A 19,526-nucleotide genomic window follows, 5' to 3' on the forward strand; every position below is an offset into this window, starting at 1 on the left:
AGTAATAGTAATACTAAGCAACAGTATACTGAGTAATACTAAGCAATAGTATACTAAGTAATAGTAATACTAAGCAACAGTATACTAAGGAATAGTAATACTAAGCAACAGTATACTAAGGAATAATAATACTAAGCAACAGTATACTGAGTAATAGTAATAGTAAGCTTAGTATTCATGGCAAGTTGGAAATGTCCAGGGTCCCTGGGATTTGTGTGCTTACTGACTGATAGGCACAGAAACTATTTTGAGGTTAGACTGGAGAACTGTCTTTAGGGTTCCTTTTCCTACGTTGTTTTTAAAAGTAACTAAGTCTTTCCTTAAGTGCCAAACGGTTGGTGTGTGGAGCGTGTGGTGGGGGTGCCTGAGCTCTGTCCACTACGCTGTCAGCACCTTCAGAAGTCATCTCATTCTTACTTAGATTTATGGGACAGAAAGGGACTGGCCACCATGTGTTCTAAAGGAGGAAGCAGACTTTCCTGTGCTCACTGAGGTCACTTGCTCTCATTTTTTTTAGGCCTTATGATGGGAAGTGGAGTAAAACAATGGTGGGATTTGGGCCTGAGGATGATCACTTTGTTGCAGAGTTGACATACAATTATGGCATCGGAGACTACAAGCTTGGCAACGACTTCATGGTAAGTATCCCTCTGTCCCAGTGCATATCTGGATGAGACGGAGACATAATAGTCCAGGCTAGAAAAACAAAAGATTGTATGTGTATGAATGTTCTTCCTATATGTATGTGTGTGCACCATCTGTATGCAGTATCTGAAGAGATCAGGAGAGGTGTCAGATCCCCTTGAACTGGAGTTAGGGATGGTTGTGAGCTGCCCATGCGGGTCCTCTGCAAGAACATCTAGTACTTTTAACTACTGAGCCATTTCTCCAGTCCAAGATGGCTTTTTAAAATTTGAAGTTGAAAATAGTTGTTAGTGAGAAGGTGACAATGGAGCAAGAGCTCAGAGGAGGGAAGGGAGTGTGCCATGTGGATAGAGGAGGACTCTAGGTGGAGGGTAGAGCCTGTGTGCAGGCCCAAACCCTGGCTTGAGAGTCATAAGGAGTAACCAACTAGAGAGGAGAGGGGGAGGTGGTAGGAGAGGGTAAGAAGGGACATGATAGCTGGCTATGGTGGCACATGACCGTAATCCCAGCATTTAGAAGACCGAGGCAGGATTATGAGTTTTTGAGCCCAACCAGGACTACATATTTAAGACTCTGTCTCAAAGGGGAAAAATGTGCATAGTGCTGGGCCTTTAAGAACCATCAAGGGAAAACAAAGCCTGTGGGCTACTTGAGAACAAGCTATAGGGTGCCTTTTTGAAACATTTACTCTGGCTACAAAGTAGATGATAGGTTGGGGGAACAGAGACATTGCAGTAGTCCAGGCTGAACAAGGCTGGCTGTCCCAGAGGACAGAATTATATACTATTGGCAATTTTGTTTAAAGAGTGCCTTAAAATCCAAAACTGGACTGTGGATATAACTCTACCATTAAGCAAAGATTCAGGTTCAAGGTCAGCCTCATAAATGAATAACTAAATTCAAATTGTCTCAAATGGAGAGCTGACCCTCAGTCCATGTAAGATCAAGATTTTTCTGCTTTTGTCTTGAAAATTGAAGAGATTTTCTTTGGTATTAAATGGATTAAATATCACAGATATTTTAAAAGGTTTGTTTATTTATTTATGTATATGAGTACATTGTTGATGTCTTCAGCCACACCAGAAGAAGGCATCAGATCCCATTACAGATGGTTGTGAGCCATCATGTGGTTGCTGGGAATTAAACTCAGGACCTCTGGAAGAGCAGTCAGTGCTCTTTACCGCTGAGCCATCTCTCCAGCCTGATATTTTAATTTCTTTTTTTTTTTTTTTTTTTTTTTTTTTTGGTTTTTCAAGACAGGGTTTCTCTGTGTAGTCCTGGCTGTCCTGGAACTCACTCTGTAGACCAGGCTGGCCTCAAACTCAGAAATCTGCCTGCCTCTGCCTCCCAAGTGCTGGGATTAAAGGCGTGCGCCACCACTGCCAGCTGATATTTTAATTTCTTTTTTTTTTTAAAGATTTATTTATTTATTTATTATATGTAAGTACACTGTCGCTGTCTTCAGACACCCATATGAGGGCATCAGATCTCATTGCAGATGGTTGTGAGACACCATGTGGTTGCTGGGATTTGAACTCATGACCTCTAGAAGAGCAGTCAGTGCTCTTAACCGCTGAGCCATCTCACCAGCCCCGATATTTTAATTTCTTTGCTGTGATTTATAAATGTCTGCATCTGGAGAATTTGGAGAAAATACCTAAAACTCTCTTTTGAATTACTATAAGAAAATGCCAATTAAATCTTAGGCTCTGGGGTTATGGTTCCTTACTTTGTCCTGCAAAGCTCTGTTGTAATATGTGTGGATGTTATTTGTCACAGGGAATCACGCTTGCTTCCAGCCAGGCTGTCAGCAATGCCAGGAAGCTGGAGTGGCCACTCAGTAAAGTTGCAGAAGGGGTTTTTGAAACTGAGGCCCCAGGAGGATATAAGTTCTACTTACAGGATAGAAGTCCATCTCAGTCAGGTAATTACATTAGGCCAGGCAAAGCCTGTTTAAAGCCACATTTGATGAAGATGGGATGGGGAGGGTGCTGGGGTGAAGCTCTTTCTGTACTGTAGTTTTTCTACATTGACAGGATGTATCTTTCCCAAGCCAGTGTTCTTGCCTGTATTCTAGGTATTCCCTTTTACATACATTAGGTATATGTTGTATATTAGTACCTAGCTGCAGAGAGTCTACATTGGTTCTGTTCTACATCTTTTTAGGAAGTTTTTTTAGCAGCAAATAACAGCAAACCTAACTTAAACCAGTTTTAATACCAAGAGCATGTTTCAAGTTCACAGGGCAGGTAGGAAGATTGAAGGTTAGTTGGTTCATCTGCTTAGCCATGTGGCCCCAGGTTTTCTCTTTGTGTTGGTCCTCTCATGCAGTTAGAGCTAGTTCCCACACTGTGCTCTATGCTCCCATATACACTTTGGGAAGGAGCCTGCAAACAGACTTTAAAGAGCAGAACAAATCTCTGGAATCTACCACGTCACTCTCTGGCCAGATTTAATACACTCTGCCTAATACAGGGTGAATACCCTATTCTGGAATTCCAAAATAGCAGATTAAATTTTGTTTTGTTTTTTAAGACTGTGTCTTAGGGCTGAGTGTCATGACACAGGCCTTTACTCCCAGCACTTGGGAGGCAGAGGCAAGCAGATCTCTCAGTTCTGGGATAGCCAGGGCGACACAGAGAAACCCTATCTCAAAAACAAACAAACAAACAAACAAAACCAAAAAAACTAACTTGTGTTAACACTTAGTATAGGCTAACCAGGAACTCGAGGATTGTACCAGCTCAGCCCCCAGAAGGCTGCACTTGCAGGCCTGTAACCGTGCTCTGTAAGCCTGAGATTCTAGTGTTTGGATTTTCAGATTAGGGATCCTCAGCCAGTAAAGTATAAGCAGGTTTTCCAAACTGAGCTACTTGTGGTCCCAAGCATTTCAATAAGAGGTACTCAGCCTGGACTTAAAATAGTGGCAAGTTCCACATTCCTAAGGTGCTTTTGTCCTTTGCCATGCTAAGATTTCTGAAGCTTTAATTTCCTGCTCGGTCTGATTTGGACTGCACCTGTGACTATCCTGCAGGCCTTCTGGCTCTGGGGAGAGTGTCTGTGCTGTTTGCTCAATTCTAGGGAGTAAAATTAAGGTCTGTTCTGTCCCTGAGCTCAGGTTCTCGGTGGACTTGGCTTTGATGATTTTGCAGTCAGTGGAGGACAGTAAACTTGAGTTTCCCAGGAGGAGGTCCTGTGAGAAGCACCGTGGTTAGTCTTGGCATTGCTATCCTGCCGATGGGATGGAGGTGATAGAAACTGAGGGAAAGCCCTGAGTTTGTCATAGTCAGGTGAGTCAGATGTAGTTGTACAACAGCTCTTTACAAAGTTACCTTGGCCACACCCAATGGCACAGACCTATAATCCCAGCTAGTAGGAGGGTTTATAGGCTAAGGCAAGAAGGCCTACTTGGACTGAAGAGCAGGCCCTAACTTCTGGAGAGCCAGTCTCAAAAGTAAAAGTAAGCAAAAACAGGTTCGGTGACGGAATGCTTGCCTAGTGTGTGAGGTCCTAGGTAAAGTTTCTGTGTTGCAGTAAATAAAAAAGGAAGAGGAAGGAAGAAGGAAAAGTGCTTCACAGGGCTGGGGCTACCACTTAGTGACAGAGTACTTGTCTAATGTGCAAGGGCCTGAGTTGAGCCTCTGGCACTGGAAGGGGTGGGGGTTGCAGATGTCAGAAAATCACTTACAATATAGTGTGTTTCCATTATATTTTAGCTGCTTTTAGTTGTTTTTTTGTTTTGTTTATGTTTTTGTTTTTCAAGACAAGGTTTCTCTGTATAGCCCTGGCTATCCTGGAACTCCCTCTGTAGACCTGCTAGCCTTGAACTTGGAGATCTGCTTGCCTCTGCTTCCCAAGCACTGGAATTAAAGGCATGCACCACCACCACCTGGCTTTTAATTTTTTTTAAAATTACATTTATTTATGTCTGTCTAGATTTTTTTTAACCCTAGAAAAAAATAATTTTTTTTTTATGTATTGCATATACAAAAGGAAGCGGGGCAGGGGAGGGAGAGGGTAATGAGGGGAGGAAAGTAGTACCCATGTGTCCAGGGATAACTACTATGAGCATCCCAGAGTCTGTGTTCGAGATCTTTTATAGAAAACAATACATACACATATATATATAAAGTGTACGCTGCATAAGCCATTGCAGGAATTCCATGGCAGCGTTTCTCTGCAGAAGATAAGCAGCCTCTGTTGTTGGGTGTTTTTGTTGTTCCTAGTGTTTCATTGTTCTGGGCAACAGTGGGAATGGCCTTTGTGGGGGGAAAAAAAAAGCCCTTCACATAGACACAGTTGCTTTCTGAACTGCTGAGAGTGGACTTGCTTTTTCAGTACATTTTTAAAACTTTTGGTACATTCTGTCAAATCTGTGCCCACAAACTTTCTAACTTACATTGTATCATTTTAATTTCTTTCCCTGCAATAAAACAGTTAACACTGATAGTTTGTCAATACAATAAAAATTAAATAGTGGAAAACATTTTTTCTATTTTTACTTATTTTCTTAGTTTATTCTTTAAATTTTATACTTTAACCCCTCAGAAATACATTGTGCTGTTTAATTCAAACATGTAGGTTTTCCTACCAAATGATTATCTTGCTGTCATTTATTTGGCTCGTGTTTCATTTCATGTTGGTTTAAAATGCTTTCCTTATAAACTAAATGTTTTGGATAAGAAGAGAGTTGCTGAAAATCAAATGGAAGCCTTGGATGATAGGCACACACTCCCCCTTTAGCCTTCTAAGCTAAATTCTTTTTTTTTTTTTTTTTTTTGGTTTTTTGAGACAGGGTTTCTCTGTATAGCCTGGGCTGTCCTGGAACTCACTCTGTAGACCAGGCTGGCCTCGAACTCAGACTCAGAAATCCGCCTGCTTCTGCCTCCCAAGTGCTGGGGATTAAAGGCGTGCGCCACCACCGCCCGGCCCTAAGCTAAATTCTTTTTTTTTTTTTTTTTTAAAGATTTATTTATTTATTTTATTTATGAGTACACTGTAGCTGTCTTCAGACACACCAGAAGAGGGCATCCAATCTCATTACGGATGGTTGTGAGCCACCATGTGGTTGCTGGGATTTGAACTCAGGACCTCTGGAAGAGCAGTCAGTGCTCTTAACCGCCGAGCCATCTCTCCAGCCCCCCTAAGCTAAATTCTTAATGTACGCTCAAGCTTGTTGGGCCTTTTATCCCATTCCACTGAAGCACTTCACACATTTGTTTTCCTACCCTCAGATCCTGTATTAAAGGTGACTCTAGCAGTGTCGGATCTCCAGAAATCCTTGAACTACTGGTCTAATCTCCTGGGAATGAAAATTTATGAACAAGATGAGGAAAAGCAACGAGTGTTGCTGGGCTACGCTGATAACCAGGTGAGTGACTTGCAAAGGAGCAGCTTGTCTGCTCTTTTGTGTTTGGTGCATAAATTGGGTAAACATGAAAGTGGTCCCATGGTTCCTTCACAGTGATTGAGTTTCTAGATGAATAGAAGGAAAGAAACTCACAAATAACCTTTACTACTCAGATACTTCCTTGGTTTTTGTTCGTGATTAGCTGACCTGTAAGCCTTGGAGTTTCTCCTGACTGCCTCCTGTCACACTGTAGGAGTGGTACCACATCCAGCTTTATGTGGGTACTGGGGATCTGTACTAAGGTCTTCACACTTGCATGGCAAGCACCTTACCAAACATTAGAGTTTTGCACTACACACTTGTATAACCTGTCAGAAAGCATCAGCTCACTCTCTTATTTCTTTTCAGTGTAAACTGGAGCTACAGGGCATCCAGGGTGCAGTTGACCATGCAGCAGCCTTTGGGAGAATCGCCTTTTCTTGTCCTCAGAAGGAGGTACTGTTTGATTACCTAATTGTTTGTTTTTAAAATTCATTATTTTTAATTATGTGTATGTATATCTCTATGTGCCAGTGCAGGTACCTGTGGGGACAGTCAGGCCCCTCAGAATTGAACTTACAGGCAGTTGTGAGCCCCTGAAGTGAAGTGGGTGCAAGGAACCAAACTTGAAGAGCCATCTTTCTAGCATTATATGAATAAACATGAATGCAGGTGTCCGCACTGGCCTCCCAGGGGCTGGAGTTACCAGCATTTATAAACTCCCTGGCATGGTTGCTGGGAACTGAACTTTCGTCCCCTTTGAGAGTAGGACTTGCTCTTAGTTGCTGAGTCCTCTCTTCAACCCCTAATTGGTTAAGTTCTGTTCACGATCTGGTTTCAACCTAGCTAAGAACTTTGGACTTCCTGTGAGATCATTCTGCTTGTGGCTTTGTTTCATGCTTATCCATTCTTTTAAGAACCACTGATAGTAAAATCCATCCAGTGGTGCCTTAGTCAAATGAGGTCGGTTCCAGAAAGTACTGTGTGAGCCTTGCTCACTTGCCCTTTTGTGTTTTTCAAGTTGCCAGACTTAGAAGACTTGATGAAAAGGGAGAGCCAATCGATCCTGACCCCGTTGGTGAGTCTGGACACCCCAGGGAAAGCGACAGTGCAAGTGGTCATCCTGGCTGACCCTGTAAGTATTGCTTAGCAAGGGGACAGGCTATCCCTCCCAAGGATTTCTTCAAAGATTTTTTTTTTCACATTGCTTTTCTCTTTTATGATGTAGGATGGACATGAAATTTGCTTTGTTGGGGATGAAGCTTTTCGAGAGCTCTCTAAGATGGATCCAAAAGGAAGCAAATTATTGGATGATGTAAGTCTTGTTTCTACATCGATGTCATTATAGAGCAAAGCAGGATGGTATGAAGGACATGTAGGGTCTAGGTGTCAAGCGTGTCCTTTCTCTGTTGTGATGACTTTTATTCAGAGACAATGTCTTCAATTACACCTACCTTACCCCTTACAGTACTTAGCATCTCCATCTTCCCACTGCCTCAGGCTAACCAACCATTCTTCCCAGCAGTGGATGAAAGTGCCTAAGCTCCACCCCTTTTATTTCCTTGGCTGCTTGGTTACCTGACACCCCATCTGACACCACTCTCTTCCTTCCTACTTGTTCTCACTATCATACTAAGAGGTCCTGGAGCTCTCATCTTTTAAAACTTTTCTTGGGAGACAGAGGGAGGGGATCTCTGAACTCAAGGCCAGCTGGTCCACATAGCAAGTTCTAAGCCAACCAAGGTTATATAGTGAGACTTTGTCTCATAAAAACAGAAAATACTGGCTACAAACATGGCTTAGTGATTAAGAGAGCTTACTGCTCTTACAGAGGACACAGGTTTAGTTCCCAGCACTCATGTAAGGGTTCAGTACTGCTTATGACTCCAGTTTCAAGGAATCTGACCCCCTCTTCTGACCCCCAAGTGCTCCTGCATGCAGTTGATGAACACACATTCACTCAGGCACACAAAACACAAAAACAACCCCTTTTGATGCCATAGTCCATCTCCAGATATTTGTTTGTTTGTTTGTTTTTTTGAGTTTGAGATATGAGTCTGTGTCTCCAAACTGACTACAAATTAGTGATCCTCCTGCCTCATCCTCCCAAGGCTTAGGACTATATCACCAGGTTTCTTTAATTAGATTTCTGCTTTAAAGATCCATTTGCACATAGTTTCCATTTCTTGTCTGAATGCATACTTCATCTCTCTGTACTAGATCGTGGCAGCAAATAGTGTTTATGTTGACATTCCTGGTGGTGATCTCATCTTGCCAAGTGCAGCAGCTTCTGTTCTCACCACACTTGATTTTCATCAGGAAAACAGTAGCCCATTGTTGGACTCTAGTTTCTAACCTAGACCCAGCATGAAGTAGACATTCTCTGAATACTTTAGACTTTCCAGACAGGGACTCAGTTGTCTAGATTGACCTTGAGATCCTGGGCTCAAAGGACCTTCCTGCTTCAGCCTTCCATGTAGATAGGACGGTAGGCCTGACTACTGAGCCTCCCTCACTTCTGTGTACCTAATTGAGTGATTAAAGAAATTAGTTTATCCCAGTTCTACACTTTTATGATCTGTATAACTGGCATTTAAGCAATTTGTTAAAATTCTCTGAACTTTTAAAAGTCCCTTTAGAACTTTATCTAAAAAGGTGAGAAAATAAAAATATTGGGATCATGATGTGCTTTATGGAAGATAGTATGGTAGACAGTCATATTATTTCGAATTAAAGGAAATATGTAGAAGATGCCTTTTAAAGCTTTATCGTGCAGGGAAATAGACTGTTGAGACGAGCTCTCGTTAGCAAACGTGCTGTGCTTGCTTTGTTCTTTCATGCGCTGGCAGCCCCTCCCTCCCTGTGGCATTGACACATAGCTCCTGACACTTCTTCCAGGCAACCACTTTTCAGATTTCTGGTCCAGTAGATCTATCTAGTTTGTTTATTCTTGGTTTTTAAACAAATGAATCCATTTAATAGGTATTTTACTATTATTGATTTCTTTCTCTCAAAATATTTTGAGATTCCACCATGTAATTGCATGTATCATATTTTGTGTTGCTTTTATTAGATAACAATTTGTTTATCCATTCCCATGGTAGTGAACATTTTGTAGATTTTTATCTACTTAAGGAAGAATGCTGGTAGCATCGATGTTTAAATTTTCTTCCAGCTACATGTTTCATTTCTCTAAGACCCATACCCAGGTGAATTGCTTTACTGTACAGGAAAGTGCAGACAGCTGACAAGAATAAATGTACCAGAGTGAGTCTTCCTTAGCCAGTTTCTCTTTCCGTAGTTTGTTATGTGCATTTCTGAAAGTATTAAATGTAAACTTGAGAAACGAATAAGTCATGCATGTTAGACAGTGCTCTGCTCTGAGTAGCATGTGAAATCTCTTGGTGTCTTGTTCAGTCCACTTATGGCAGGAATCATCTCTGGGCAGTATATCACACTGTGTATACCACACTGTGTATACCACACTGTGTATACCACACTGTGTATACCACACTGTGTATATCACACTGTGTATATCACACTGTGTATATCACACTGTGTACACAGCTGGATACACAGCTCCCTTAGTCACTTAGTAGCTATCTTATTACTAGATTAACTCTTAGTTCAAAACCTTTATTTTACTTAATAATGGCTCAAAAGGGCAAACATAGCAGTTTGGTTATGTCAAAGAATAGCTGTGGGCTGGCAAGATGGCTCTGTGGGTAAAGGTGGGTAAAGGCTACCAAGCCTGACAAACCTGAGTTCAGTCCCTGAGACCCATGTAATGGAAAGAGAATGGACTCCTGGAAACTCTCCTCTCGTCTATCCCTGCACAGCAGCATGTGTGCACCTACACATACTATACTCGATTAATGAATAAGTGTAATGAACTAAAGGGTAGCCGGGTTGTGGTGGTGGCGCACGCCTTTAATCTCAGCACTTGGGAGGCAGAGGCAGGCGAATTTCTGAGTTCGAGGCTAGCCTGGTCTACAGAGTGAGTTCCAGGACAGCCAGGACTACACAGAGAAACCCTGTCTCAAAAAACAAAACAAAATAAAACAAAAAAAAGAACTAAAAGGTAGATGCAAAAGTACATCTCTTAGGTAAAAAAGTGAAAGTTTTGGGTTTTTTTTTTTATTTTTATTTATTTTTGGTTTTTCGAGACTAGGTTTCTCTGTGTAGCCCTGGCTGTCCTGGAACTCACTCTGTAGACCAGGCTAGCCTCGAACTCAGAAATCCACCTGCCTCTGCCTCCCAAGTACTGGGATTAAAGGCGTGTGCCACCACCGCCCTGCAAGTTTTAGGTTTAATAAACCAGAGAAACTGGAGTATAGTCACATTACTCTGGACAACTTTTTATTTTCATGTAGAGTAAATGCTAGGTCGGTAAGATCAAACATAAGAACAACTCTAAAGAAGGAAAACTATATCCTGGTTTAGTGTTGTACCTCAGAACCCGGAAAAGTTATAGTTCATGTCAAATCCTTAGTTAAGATTAGCAATGGGGTTGGGAGAGGGCTAGTGGACAAGCACCTGCCTAGCAGGTGTACAGCCCAGTTCAGTCCCAGGATCCCCTAAATATAAAGTTTGGGAGGTGTCAAGTTACAGGATTGATTCTATTCAAGCCTCCTTGGGAGTACTGGAAGCTCTCATTGGGGAGCAGAACTACAGAAGCCAAAAGCAAGGTTAATACATTTAGAGACTTTCCTATAACTATGGACCTTGATGGATTTGGTCTTTGTTTTAGTTTTGGCAGATGGTGCTGCCTATGTGCTGAGTTTTACAACCTGAGCAGTAGTTCCACCATGGAGTCAGTTGTGCTAAGATCTGGGGCTATGTTACACTATGTAGACCAGGGTGGTCTTGAACTCACAAAAGATCCACCTGCTTCTGCAGTGCTGGATTAAAGGTGTGTACCACCACACCTGGCATGCTTTGAAGTGTTCTTAAGTGCTATATGTATATTCTCTAACTCTAGATTCTCTAAGTCACAACTCGTAAGGAAACCCAGGCTTAAAAAAATTAAGTAATCACTCATGTGTAGCTGGTCTTTTCTTCTTTGTGGGTTCTTCTTACTTCCACCCTTCTCCACCCTTTTTCTTCCACCCTTTCAACCCCCTAAATCATGATGAGAGAAAAAAGGGTAGAAAGGAAAGAGATCCCTGAATAAAGTTAGGTCAGAAAGGGAAGTTAGACTACTTCCTGATGATTAGGGACATCAAGATCCTTGGGGCAAGTTTTTGATCTTTGCTGTCAGAGTATCTAATTTCTTCTTGCTTCTTGTTTGCACACAACTACTTAACAAACTGCAACCAACAACAACCAAACAATAATCCCCCAATTTCTTAGGGCCCTAGCATTTATATACCCTCTGAAAAGTCCCCAAAATTCCAAATGTCACAAAAATCACAGAAACTATCTGCAGCTGGCAAAACTACGCCTCTGCTAGAACACAAGGCAAAGTCATAGCCAGCTGCTGTGAAGCGGCCCCATGTCACACACCTGGGATTAAAACAAAAGCGTATTTTATAGGTTATTTCTCCTCAGTGAAATGAGCCAATTTAAGACAGATACAGGGTTGGAGAAATGGCTCAGTAGTTAAGAGCACTAGTTGCTCTTTCAGAGGACCCAGGTTCAATTTCCAGCACCTATATGGCAGCTCACAGCTGTCTGTAACTCTAGTTCCAGGGGATGCAACAGTGTCACAGACATACATGCAAATAAAACACCAATGTATATAAAATAAATAAATCATTTTTTAAAAAATAGAATACATTAAAGGCAGGTTTATTGGGCTTTTTGGAAAGCTGCTCTCAGGTGAGTTCACAGACCCCAGGACTGGGGCCAGGGAAGTCACCATGGGGAGAGAATGGGGGGAGGGGGAAGAGAAAGAAACAAAGGGCTTCAATGTGCAGAGAGAGAGAGAAGGAAAGAAGGGGACACAGCAGTGGGGCGGGCAGAAGGGCCCCCGCGCCGGGCGAGAGAGAGAGAGAGGAGAAGAGACGAGACGAGATCAAAATGTCCAGATTATATAGGGAGGAGCCTCTGGAGGGAGGGTAACCCAGCCCTGGGCTGGAAAGTTCAGGGTCAGTGGCGGGGCTGGTATGCCAGGTAGGAACTGAGGGATGCTGGGAGAACCTGGAGGCCAGGTCTGCTTTGATATGTAAAATATGCACCTTAGTCCCTTGTCCTAGAGTCTGAAACCAAAAAATATTCTTATGATCTGTGTTTTTTGTTAAAGAACCCAAAATTCTACACTTCTCACTATACTCATGGTATCAAGCATTTAATAAATGGGAGACAGACACTGGGATGGAGGTCTTCGAGGATGCTAGAATTAATTCTTTTCCTTCCTCTGTACTCTGGTCCTTCCTGTGGGCAAAAGATTTCTTGCTGGGTGTAATTCTAACACTTGGGAGGCAGAGACTGGAGGATCTCTGTGAATTTGAAGCCAGCCTGGTCTACATAGCAAGTTCCAAAACAGCTAGAGCTACATAGAGAGATCCTTCTTCAAAAACAATAGAAGGAAGGAAGGAAGGAAGGAAGGAAGGAAGGAAGGAAGGAAGGAAGGAAGGAAGGAAGGAAGGAAGGAAGACAATGTTATCTCCTAATGCGCCTGTTGTTCCAGCCAGATTCCTCAGAGCTGTTCTTTGATTTGCACTGAACCCACCTTTAACTTTACAGTTCTATTTTTTAAAAGATTATTACATTTTATTTATTCACTGCACGTGCAAGGCATGGCATGTCGGTAGAAGTCAGAGACAGCTTGTGGGAGTCAGTTCTCTCCTTCTACCATGTGAGTCCAGGGGATCAAACTCAGGTTGCCCATTTGGCTGCAAGTGCCTTTACCTGCTGAGTCATCTTGTCAAGCCTAGGATAGTTTTAGATTTATAGACACATGCACTTTAACATGTTTTTTTTTTTCTCTCATTTATTTTGATTTTCTTTTAAATTCTATTAGCCATTATTCACCAAAAGCTGAATTCTACTTCTGAGATATCTCTGGTCTTTGAACACCACTTTTGAAATCTAGTGAGTTTTAAACTAATCTCCTAGCTTTAATGACTCCCAGATACATTCTTCACTGACTAAGCTTGCTGTGTGTCTGCTGGCCCTTATCTACTCTCTGGCCTGTTGTTATCTCTGGAAAACCTCTACTCCAGCCCTATTCTGATCTCACTACACTGCTTATAACAACAAAAACACAACTTCTTCTCTCCAACCAAAGTGTTTTTTTCTTTCTCTTCTTCTTAAGCTGGTTCTTCAAAACAAAGAGGTTTTCTTGGGTCCTCCAACCGGAGTTAATTGTTCTTTTCTCCATTCTTTATGATCTTACTCAGTTCTTGGGAGCTGGTTCTTAATATTGCTTTAAGGTTTAAGTTCTTTGTATTTTCATTAGCATAGTAAATCAGGTAGCCCCAAAAGTTATTACTTATTTAGGCAAAGATTTATGAGGTAACCTAGGCTGTTCTGGAACTGACAAATTTCCTGTTCTTCTCATTGAATGCTGGTATTGCATGTGTCCACTACCAGGCTGGCTAGGTCTAAGATGGCATATAACTGAAACATAGCCATGTCTTGTCCCATTTCTGAAGCCCACTGCCCAGGACTTCCACCTTCACTATTGCTTAATCAAATTATTATATTTTTCTGTTATGTTTTCTAAGGTAAACGTTATCTTGTGATTTCCTCCTGGTGTAGATGAGTATGTCTTACTCCAAATATTTAGTTGTTCCTTACTTTTTAATCTGGTACAACTTTATGAGAGTTTTTTTTTTTTATTTGTTTGTTTGTTTGTTTGGTTGGTTTTTGGATTTTTCAAGACAGGTTTCTTCGTGTATCCTTGGCTGTCTTGGAACTCACTTTGTAGACTAGGGTGGCCTCGAACTCCCAGAATGTCTGCCTCTGCCTCCCCAGTGCTGGGATTAAAGGCAGGCACAGCCTTTTGTAGGTCTTTTACACTAAATACCTCATGATGAACGTGCTGTCTTATGAACAGTTATTTCCTGTTTGAGTCCTCAGCTGTTCAGTGGAATCTCCAAAGCCCAGACTGTCACTCCTGTCATACTAAACCCAGGATAGTACCCAGTGCATGATAAAAACTCAATTTAAAACAAAGATTTGTTTGTATTTCTATATCTTTGTGTGGTATTACTATATGGCATGTATGTAGGTGATTTGTGGTGCAGGAGAGGGTGTTAATTCCCCTAGAGTTATAGTCATGGGCATCTGTGAGGCTAGGATGATGGTACCCCACCTTGGGCCCAAAGCAAGAGCAGTACATTCGAGAAACTGCTGAGCCACCTCTCCAGCCCCAAAACCTCACTTTAAAAAAAAAAGTATCTCTATATCTTCTTATTGGCTGAATAAAAGTTTTTCATTGCCAAATAGCTAAATGATTTGTAGGGACAAATGTTTTGGTTTTGGTTTTTCAAGACTTGGTTTTTCTGTGTATCTCTGACTGTCCTGGAATTTGCTATGTAGATCAGGCTGGCCTACGACTCAGAGATCTGCCTACTCCTGCCTCCTGCGTGCTGGGAATAAAGTGTTTGCCTGGCTGTTTCAAACACTATTTTTGGTGGTGGTACTGGGATAAAGGTAAGTACTCCACCACTGAGCAACATTCATTTTGTTTGGTCTCAGACTAAGCTCATAAGCACTCAAGGTTCCTGTTCTGCCAAGGACTCTGTAGTTACACAGTCCCTAGTCTTTCATCAACAGCCAGGCTCTCTTGCCAGCTATAATGTGCAAATCACCAAGCAACTGCTTGGTACTCACCAACTCTCCTGTTAGTGAACAGTGTTCTCTACACAGATGAAGTGCTTTAGTGTTAATGCATGGTGGAGAATGCAGACTTGGAGTAACATCTGTCCATCTGTTTCCATAGGCAATGGCAGCAGACAAAAGTGATGAGTGGTTTGCTACGAGAAATAAACCAAAAGCTTCCAGTTAATGGAATGCACATGAACAGCACTTATAACTCCAGTCTAGTCTGGTATCTGTTTGGAGAAATGCTCCCACCGCCTGGTTGTGTCCTGTGTAGGGGTCTGTGTGGTACTCACTCTTCAAAGCTCTGTTTTTAGAAATGAAATGTTTTTATCACTCTTGGTAGAGGCAAATTCCTACTGTGTGTAATTGTATTAAATTTGGTAACAAATTTATTGTCCAGACTGAGACAACTATATGGAACATTACTCTTGGTTGGGGCTGGAGGAAAATTTGATTATCTGTTAATCATATAGATACTATTGAAACCAGTGTCAAAATGAAACCAAATCTGCTAGGCATGGGGGCACACACCTTTAATCTCAGCACTTGAGATGCAGAGACAGGAGGATCTCTGAGTTGGAGGCCATTCAGGACTATAGAGACCCTGTCGCAAACAAAACAAAAGCCAAATCTACTGCTTAGAGTGCTCATTTCCAGGACCTTATGGTAAGATACTGTTCTAATTACTGTTCTGTTAGCACAGAAGGTCTTGACATTTAAAGAAACTTTTTTTCCTTTGGCTTTCTGAGACAGTCTCACCTGATAGCTCTGGGTAACCTGTCACTTCACCATGTAACTCAAGATAGCTTTTAACATTTTTTTCCTCTTAAGACAGAGTCTTACTCTGTAGCCCTGGCTGGTCTGGAACTCTGTCAGCTAGATTGGCCTCAAACTCAGAGACCCACCTCCCTCTGCCTCTTGCTGGGATCAAATGCACCGGCTATCATACCTAGTGGGTTTGAACTTTTTTGCTCTTCCTGCTTCAGCCTCCAGTGCTAGGATTATAGATGTGTGCCACTATTCCAGGTGTGGTTTGAACATGGTTGGCCCATGGGAAGTGGCACTATTGGAGGTGTGGCCTTATTGGAAGAGGTGTAGCCTTGTTAGAGGAAGTGTGTCAATGTGGAGGCGGGGCTTTGAGATCTCTGATATATGTTCAAGTCTGGACAGTGTGGCAGTCTCCTCCTGGAGACTTTTGGATTAAGATGTAGAACTTTTGGCTCCTTCAGCACCAAGTCCGCCTGCATAATGCCATGTTTCCAACCATAATGATAATGGACTGACCTTCTGAAACTGTAAGCTAGGCTCAATTAAATGTTTGCCATTTTAACAGTTGCTGTGGTCATGGTGTCTCTTCCCAGCAGTAGAACCCCTAATTCAGACACCAGGCTTGTTTTTTTTTCTTCGAAGAATTTTTTTTGACCATGTATGGACAGAATCCAGCTCCTAGCAGGCACGTCATCACTCCTCGCCGAAACTCTGTAAAACCCCCTTGCTTAGCCGGGATGTGTGGCTTTACTGATCCCTACCGATGAGATCAGTGACCCAACCCAAAAGCTGCCTCCTAATGAACCTGCCTTTATCTACCTCGTGGTGAATAGGCAAACTGCTTTGAGCTCACTTCTGGCAGGTGATCAAGCCTTCAGCCACCTGCCAGAGATTTCTAGATTCGTGAATGAAAGACATACAAACAGAGCAGCTTAATTTTTAATATGCCTAACTTGCTCAATGGCTGGGCACTTCCAAACTTCCCCTCCAGCATTCCTGAGCTAACACCCTCTAACTCTAAATCAGTATTCTATCTTTGCCGCCCTGTTACCTTCTGGACAGCCTCCAATGGGGTGGCTTTCCCTTTATACCTACATTGCTGGATGATTTCTCTCCAGCAGCTCTTAAATCTGATCTCTCCACTTCCACGTCCCTGCCCAGCCATTGGCTGTAGGGAAGTCTTTATTACCAATGAAAGTCAGCTGGGGGCAGGGACCTGGAAGCAAGGCTTTTGGGAGATGAATTAAGACAAAGCATTAGAACCAATTCCCAACAATCTACTTTTAATCTGGTCTAGTCTGGTCTCTATCTGCATCATTGAGGGAGAGAAAATACCCATCATAGGGCTCACAAAAAGCTGTGTAGGTAAAGATGCTTTCCAGGAAAGCCTAGCAACCCGAGTTTGATCCTGTGAACCCATATGAAGGTTGAAAGACAGAACTGCGGGACAGTGGTGGTGCACGCCAGCACTGGGAGGCAGAGACAGGCAGATTTCTGAGTTCGAGGCCAGCCTGGTCTACAGAGTGAGTTCTGGGACAGCCAGGACTGAACAGAGAAACCCTGTCTTGAAAAAACAACAAAAAAAAAAGAAAGTCAGAACCAACTCCGAATTGCTCTGACCTTCACATGCACACTTGGCACCCTTACTCCCCACCACATACATAGTGCACACACAATAATAAAAAAAATTTAATGATTAAAAATATACTTCATAGCCATCATGGTGGCTCATAGTTTGTTTTGTTTTGTTTTTGGTTTTTGGTTTTGGTTTTTTGAGCGAGACAGGGTTTCTCTGTGTAGCCCTGGCTGTCCTGGAACTCACTCTGTAGACCAGGCTGGCCTCAAACTCAGAAATCCGCCTGCCTCTGCCTCCCAAGTGCTGGGATTAAAGGCGTGCACCACCAACTGCCCGGCCATGGCTCATACTTTAAATGCAGCACTTAGGAGGAAGAATTAGATGGATCTCTGATGGCCAGCCTGGTTTATACAGTGAATTCCCCATCAGCCAAACCCTATTCATAAAGCAGAATATAGCCCTACCCCAAAATTGCCTATAAAAATTTGCTGTTATATGAACAGATTTGCTAGAGATCAAACCCTGGAGCCTCACATGTGCCAGGCAAGTGCTACTTGCCTCAGACAAGACAAATCTTGAGGAAAAGTACTGGAAAATGCCATGCTTCCGCAAAGTGAAGAATTCTACTTCATATGCCAGCTTCTGGGAACAATTTTAGCACCCTGATATCTCTGTAATGATGAACAGAGTATACAGGCACTTACATGAGCCACATGTGCATGTATGTGTGTGTGTGTGTGTGCTCACGCGTGCATGAGAGTCCATCTGCCTGTCACAAGGCCCCAAGCAGAAACTAGGTTAAAAACAGCAATCCTAAGAACATTTAGGTTGCTAAGTCTTAGAAGAGTCTTTCAGGCACTGAGATTCTGAAGCCATCTTGCTTCACTGTCCCTCAGCTGCTGTGTTGTGATGCATGAGTTACTTTACCACTGTGTCCCTCAAAGTTTGAGTTCCATCACAATCCTAACTTCTCTGGGCTGTGTTCTAGGTGAGGACTTTTCTATTTGACTTTAGCTCTTAGAGGGCAGAGCCCTTTCTCATCTGTACTGTTGGGTTCTTGGTGAGTTGACAGCCCCTGATAATACAGATCCAAGCTCCCACCCTCCAACCCTGATCATTTTAATAGCATGATTCACCCCACCTATCTGCTCTTCTGCCAAATATCCACACAGATTGTGGGACTGAGAAAACTATTAATGCCAGTCAGGCCACACAAAGCCAGATTAATGGGAGTTTCACCCAGCAGAGAGATGCTTCTCCACATCTAAATACCTCCCCAGGACCCCCTCAGAGTTTCTCTTTTGCAACAGACTCCACTCTCATGCAGTTCGAATGATTTATTGGTGTTTCTGCTAACCCTGCTACCCTTTCAGTGTGTTTCAGCCATCAGGAACTCTTAAGCCCATCCCTACCAGTGGAGCCATGCTATTTCCTTGTGTCTGCCAAAATGTTCTTAGCAAGTCTCGTTTTTCTTCAGCTCTTCCACTTTGGCAATGTAGATCCTCATGGCATCCATCTTGGACATCCCTTTGTTTACCATCCATGCCTCATATTTGGCCTTTGCTCTCACATCTGTGGCAGGAGGGACAGGGATGTTACAGTCGCCCTGGGTGGCCTGTTTGTAGAAGCTGTACACCAGCAGTTTCTCCTGATCACTCAGAGGCCCCTTCAGCTGCTTGAGTGAAGCACAGGCCATTTCAAACTCCACTTGGCTCATTGGTATACCAGAGGCGATGATGCCTCTGTGTTCTAAGTGATGCCTGGTACTAGAAGAAAGTTGGAAATAAACAAATCATGTGATTATTAGGCCTTGGAAAGAAAGGGCAAAGAGATAACATGAGGGAAGAACACAGGGCATTTGTGGGATTAATAAAGTACAAGCTGAGGACCAGGAATCCATTTGATTGCTCCTGTCCCTCAGTGCTTTCCCCAGTGTGACTGCCCTTCAAAGTTATAAAATCGCCTATGAGCTCTGAAAGTTGACTCATGTTGCCCACAGAAGATAGAACATTTGTGTGTGTCTGAGTCTGGATGGGGAGGGGATAAATGACATGGATCCGCTGCTGGTCAGTAGACAGTTGAAGTTATTCCATATGAGTAAATCGTGGGCGGGAGATACCCGGGGTTCCTGAGTGAGGGTGAGTGAGGGGTCTGGACTAAGGGATTCAACCTCCTGGCCTGAAGAGGCCAGGCTCCACATGGAGACGGCCAACGGTACCTGTGGGTAGACGGCTGGGAAGCCTAGGCCGAGAGAGGGCGCTGTGGTTAGGGCGGCTTCGACGCCGCGAGCTCGGTGGAGAGGAGTACGCGTGCGCCTTGAACGGCAGCGGGTAGCAGAATACCACACGGGAGCGGAGACGCGCTGTGGGCGGGGCC

General features: G+C 42.9%; 2 protein-coding genes across 2 annotated transcripts in view; one reads left to right on the forward strand and one right to left on the reverse strand.

The window, feature by feature from the left end:
• Window positions 1–16,138, forward strand: part of Glod4 (glyoxalase domain containing 4) — a 19,612-nt gene extending 3,474 nt beyond the window's left edge. The window contains exons 3-9 of the mRNA XM_028759403.1: window positions 518–638; window positions 2,425–2,569; window positions 5,880–6,016; window positions 6,404–6,490; window positions 7,056–7,169; window positions 7,263–7,349; window positions 14,925–16,138. Of these exons, the coding sequence (XP_028615236.1) occupies window positions 518–638; window positions 2,425–2,569; window positions 5,880–6,016; window positions 6,404–6,490; window positions 7,056–7,169; window positions 7,263–7,349; window positions 14,925–14,990 (757 nt within the window). The 3' untranslated portion in view covers window positions 14,991–16,138. The remainder of the gene's footprint in view (window positions 1–517; window positions 639–2,424; window positions 2,570–5,879; window positions 6,017–6,403; window positions 6,491–7,055; window positions 7,170–7,262; window positions 7,350–14,924) is intronic.
• A 2,335-nt stretch (window positions 16,139–18,473) lies between these two features.
• Window positions 18,474–19,503, reverse strand: LOC114613778 (diazepam-binding inhibitor-like 5). The gene is made up of 2 exons (XM_028759139.1): window positions 19,369–19,503; window positions 18,474–18,916 (listed from the first exon to the last, which is right to left on the reverse strand). Exon 2 carries the CDS (start codon window positions 18,865–18,867, stop codon window positions 18,604–18,606), a length of 264 nt encoding a protein of 87 aa, XP_028614972.1. The 5' UTR covers window positions 18,868–18,916; window positions 19,369–19,503; the 3' UTR covers window positions 18,474–18,603.
• Between the last annotated feature and the right edge of the window lie 23 nt (window positions 19,504–19,526).

Source organism: Grammomys surdaster, unplaced genomic scaffold, assembly GCF_004785775.1.
Source record: "Grammomys surdaster isolate TR1022 unplaced genomic scaffold, NIH_TR_1.0 126278, whole genome shotgun sequence".
Lineage (NCBI taxonomy): Eukaryota > Metazoa > Chordata > Mammalia > Rodentia > Muridae > Grammomys > Grammomys surdaster.

What these genes read in the sequence shown, in the direction of transcription:
- LOC114613778 (XM_028759139.1), bottom strand. Translation starts at nt 18,867, where the DNA reads ATGAGCCAAGTGGAGTTTGAAATGGCCTGTGCTTCACTCAAGCAGCTG.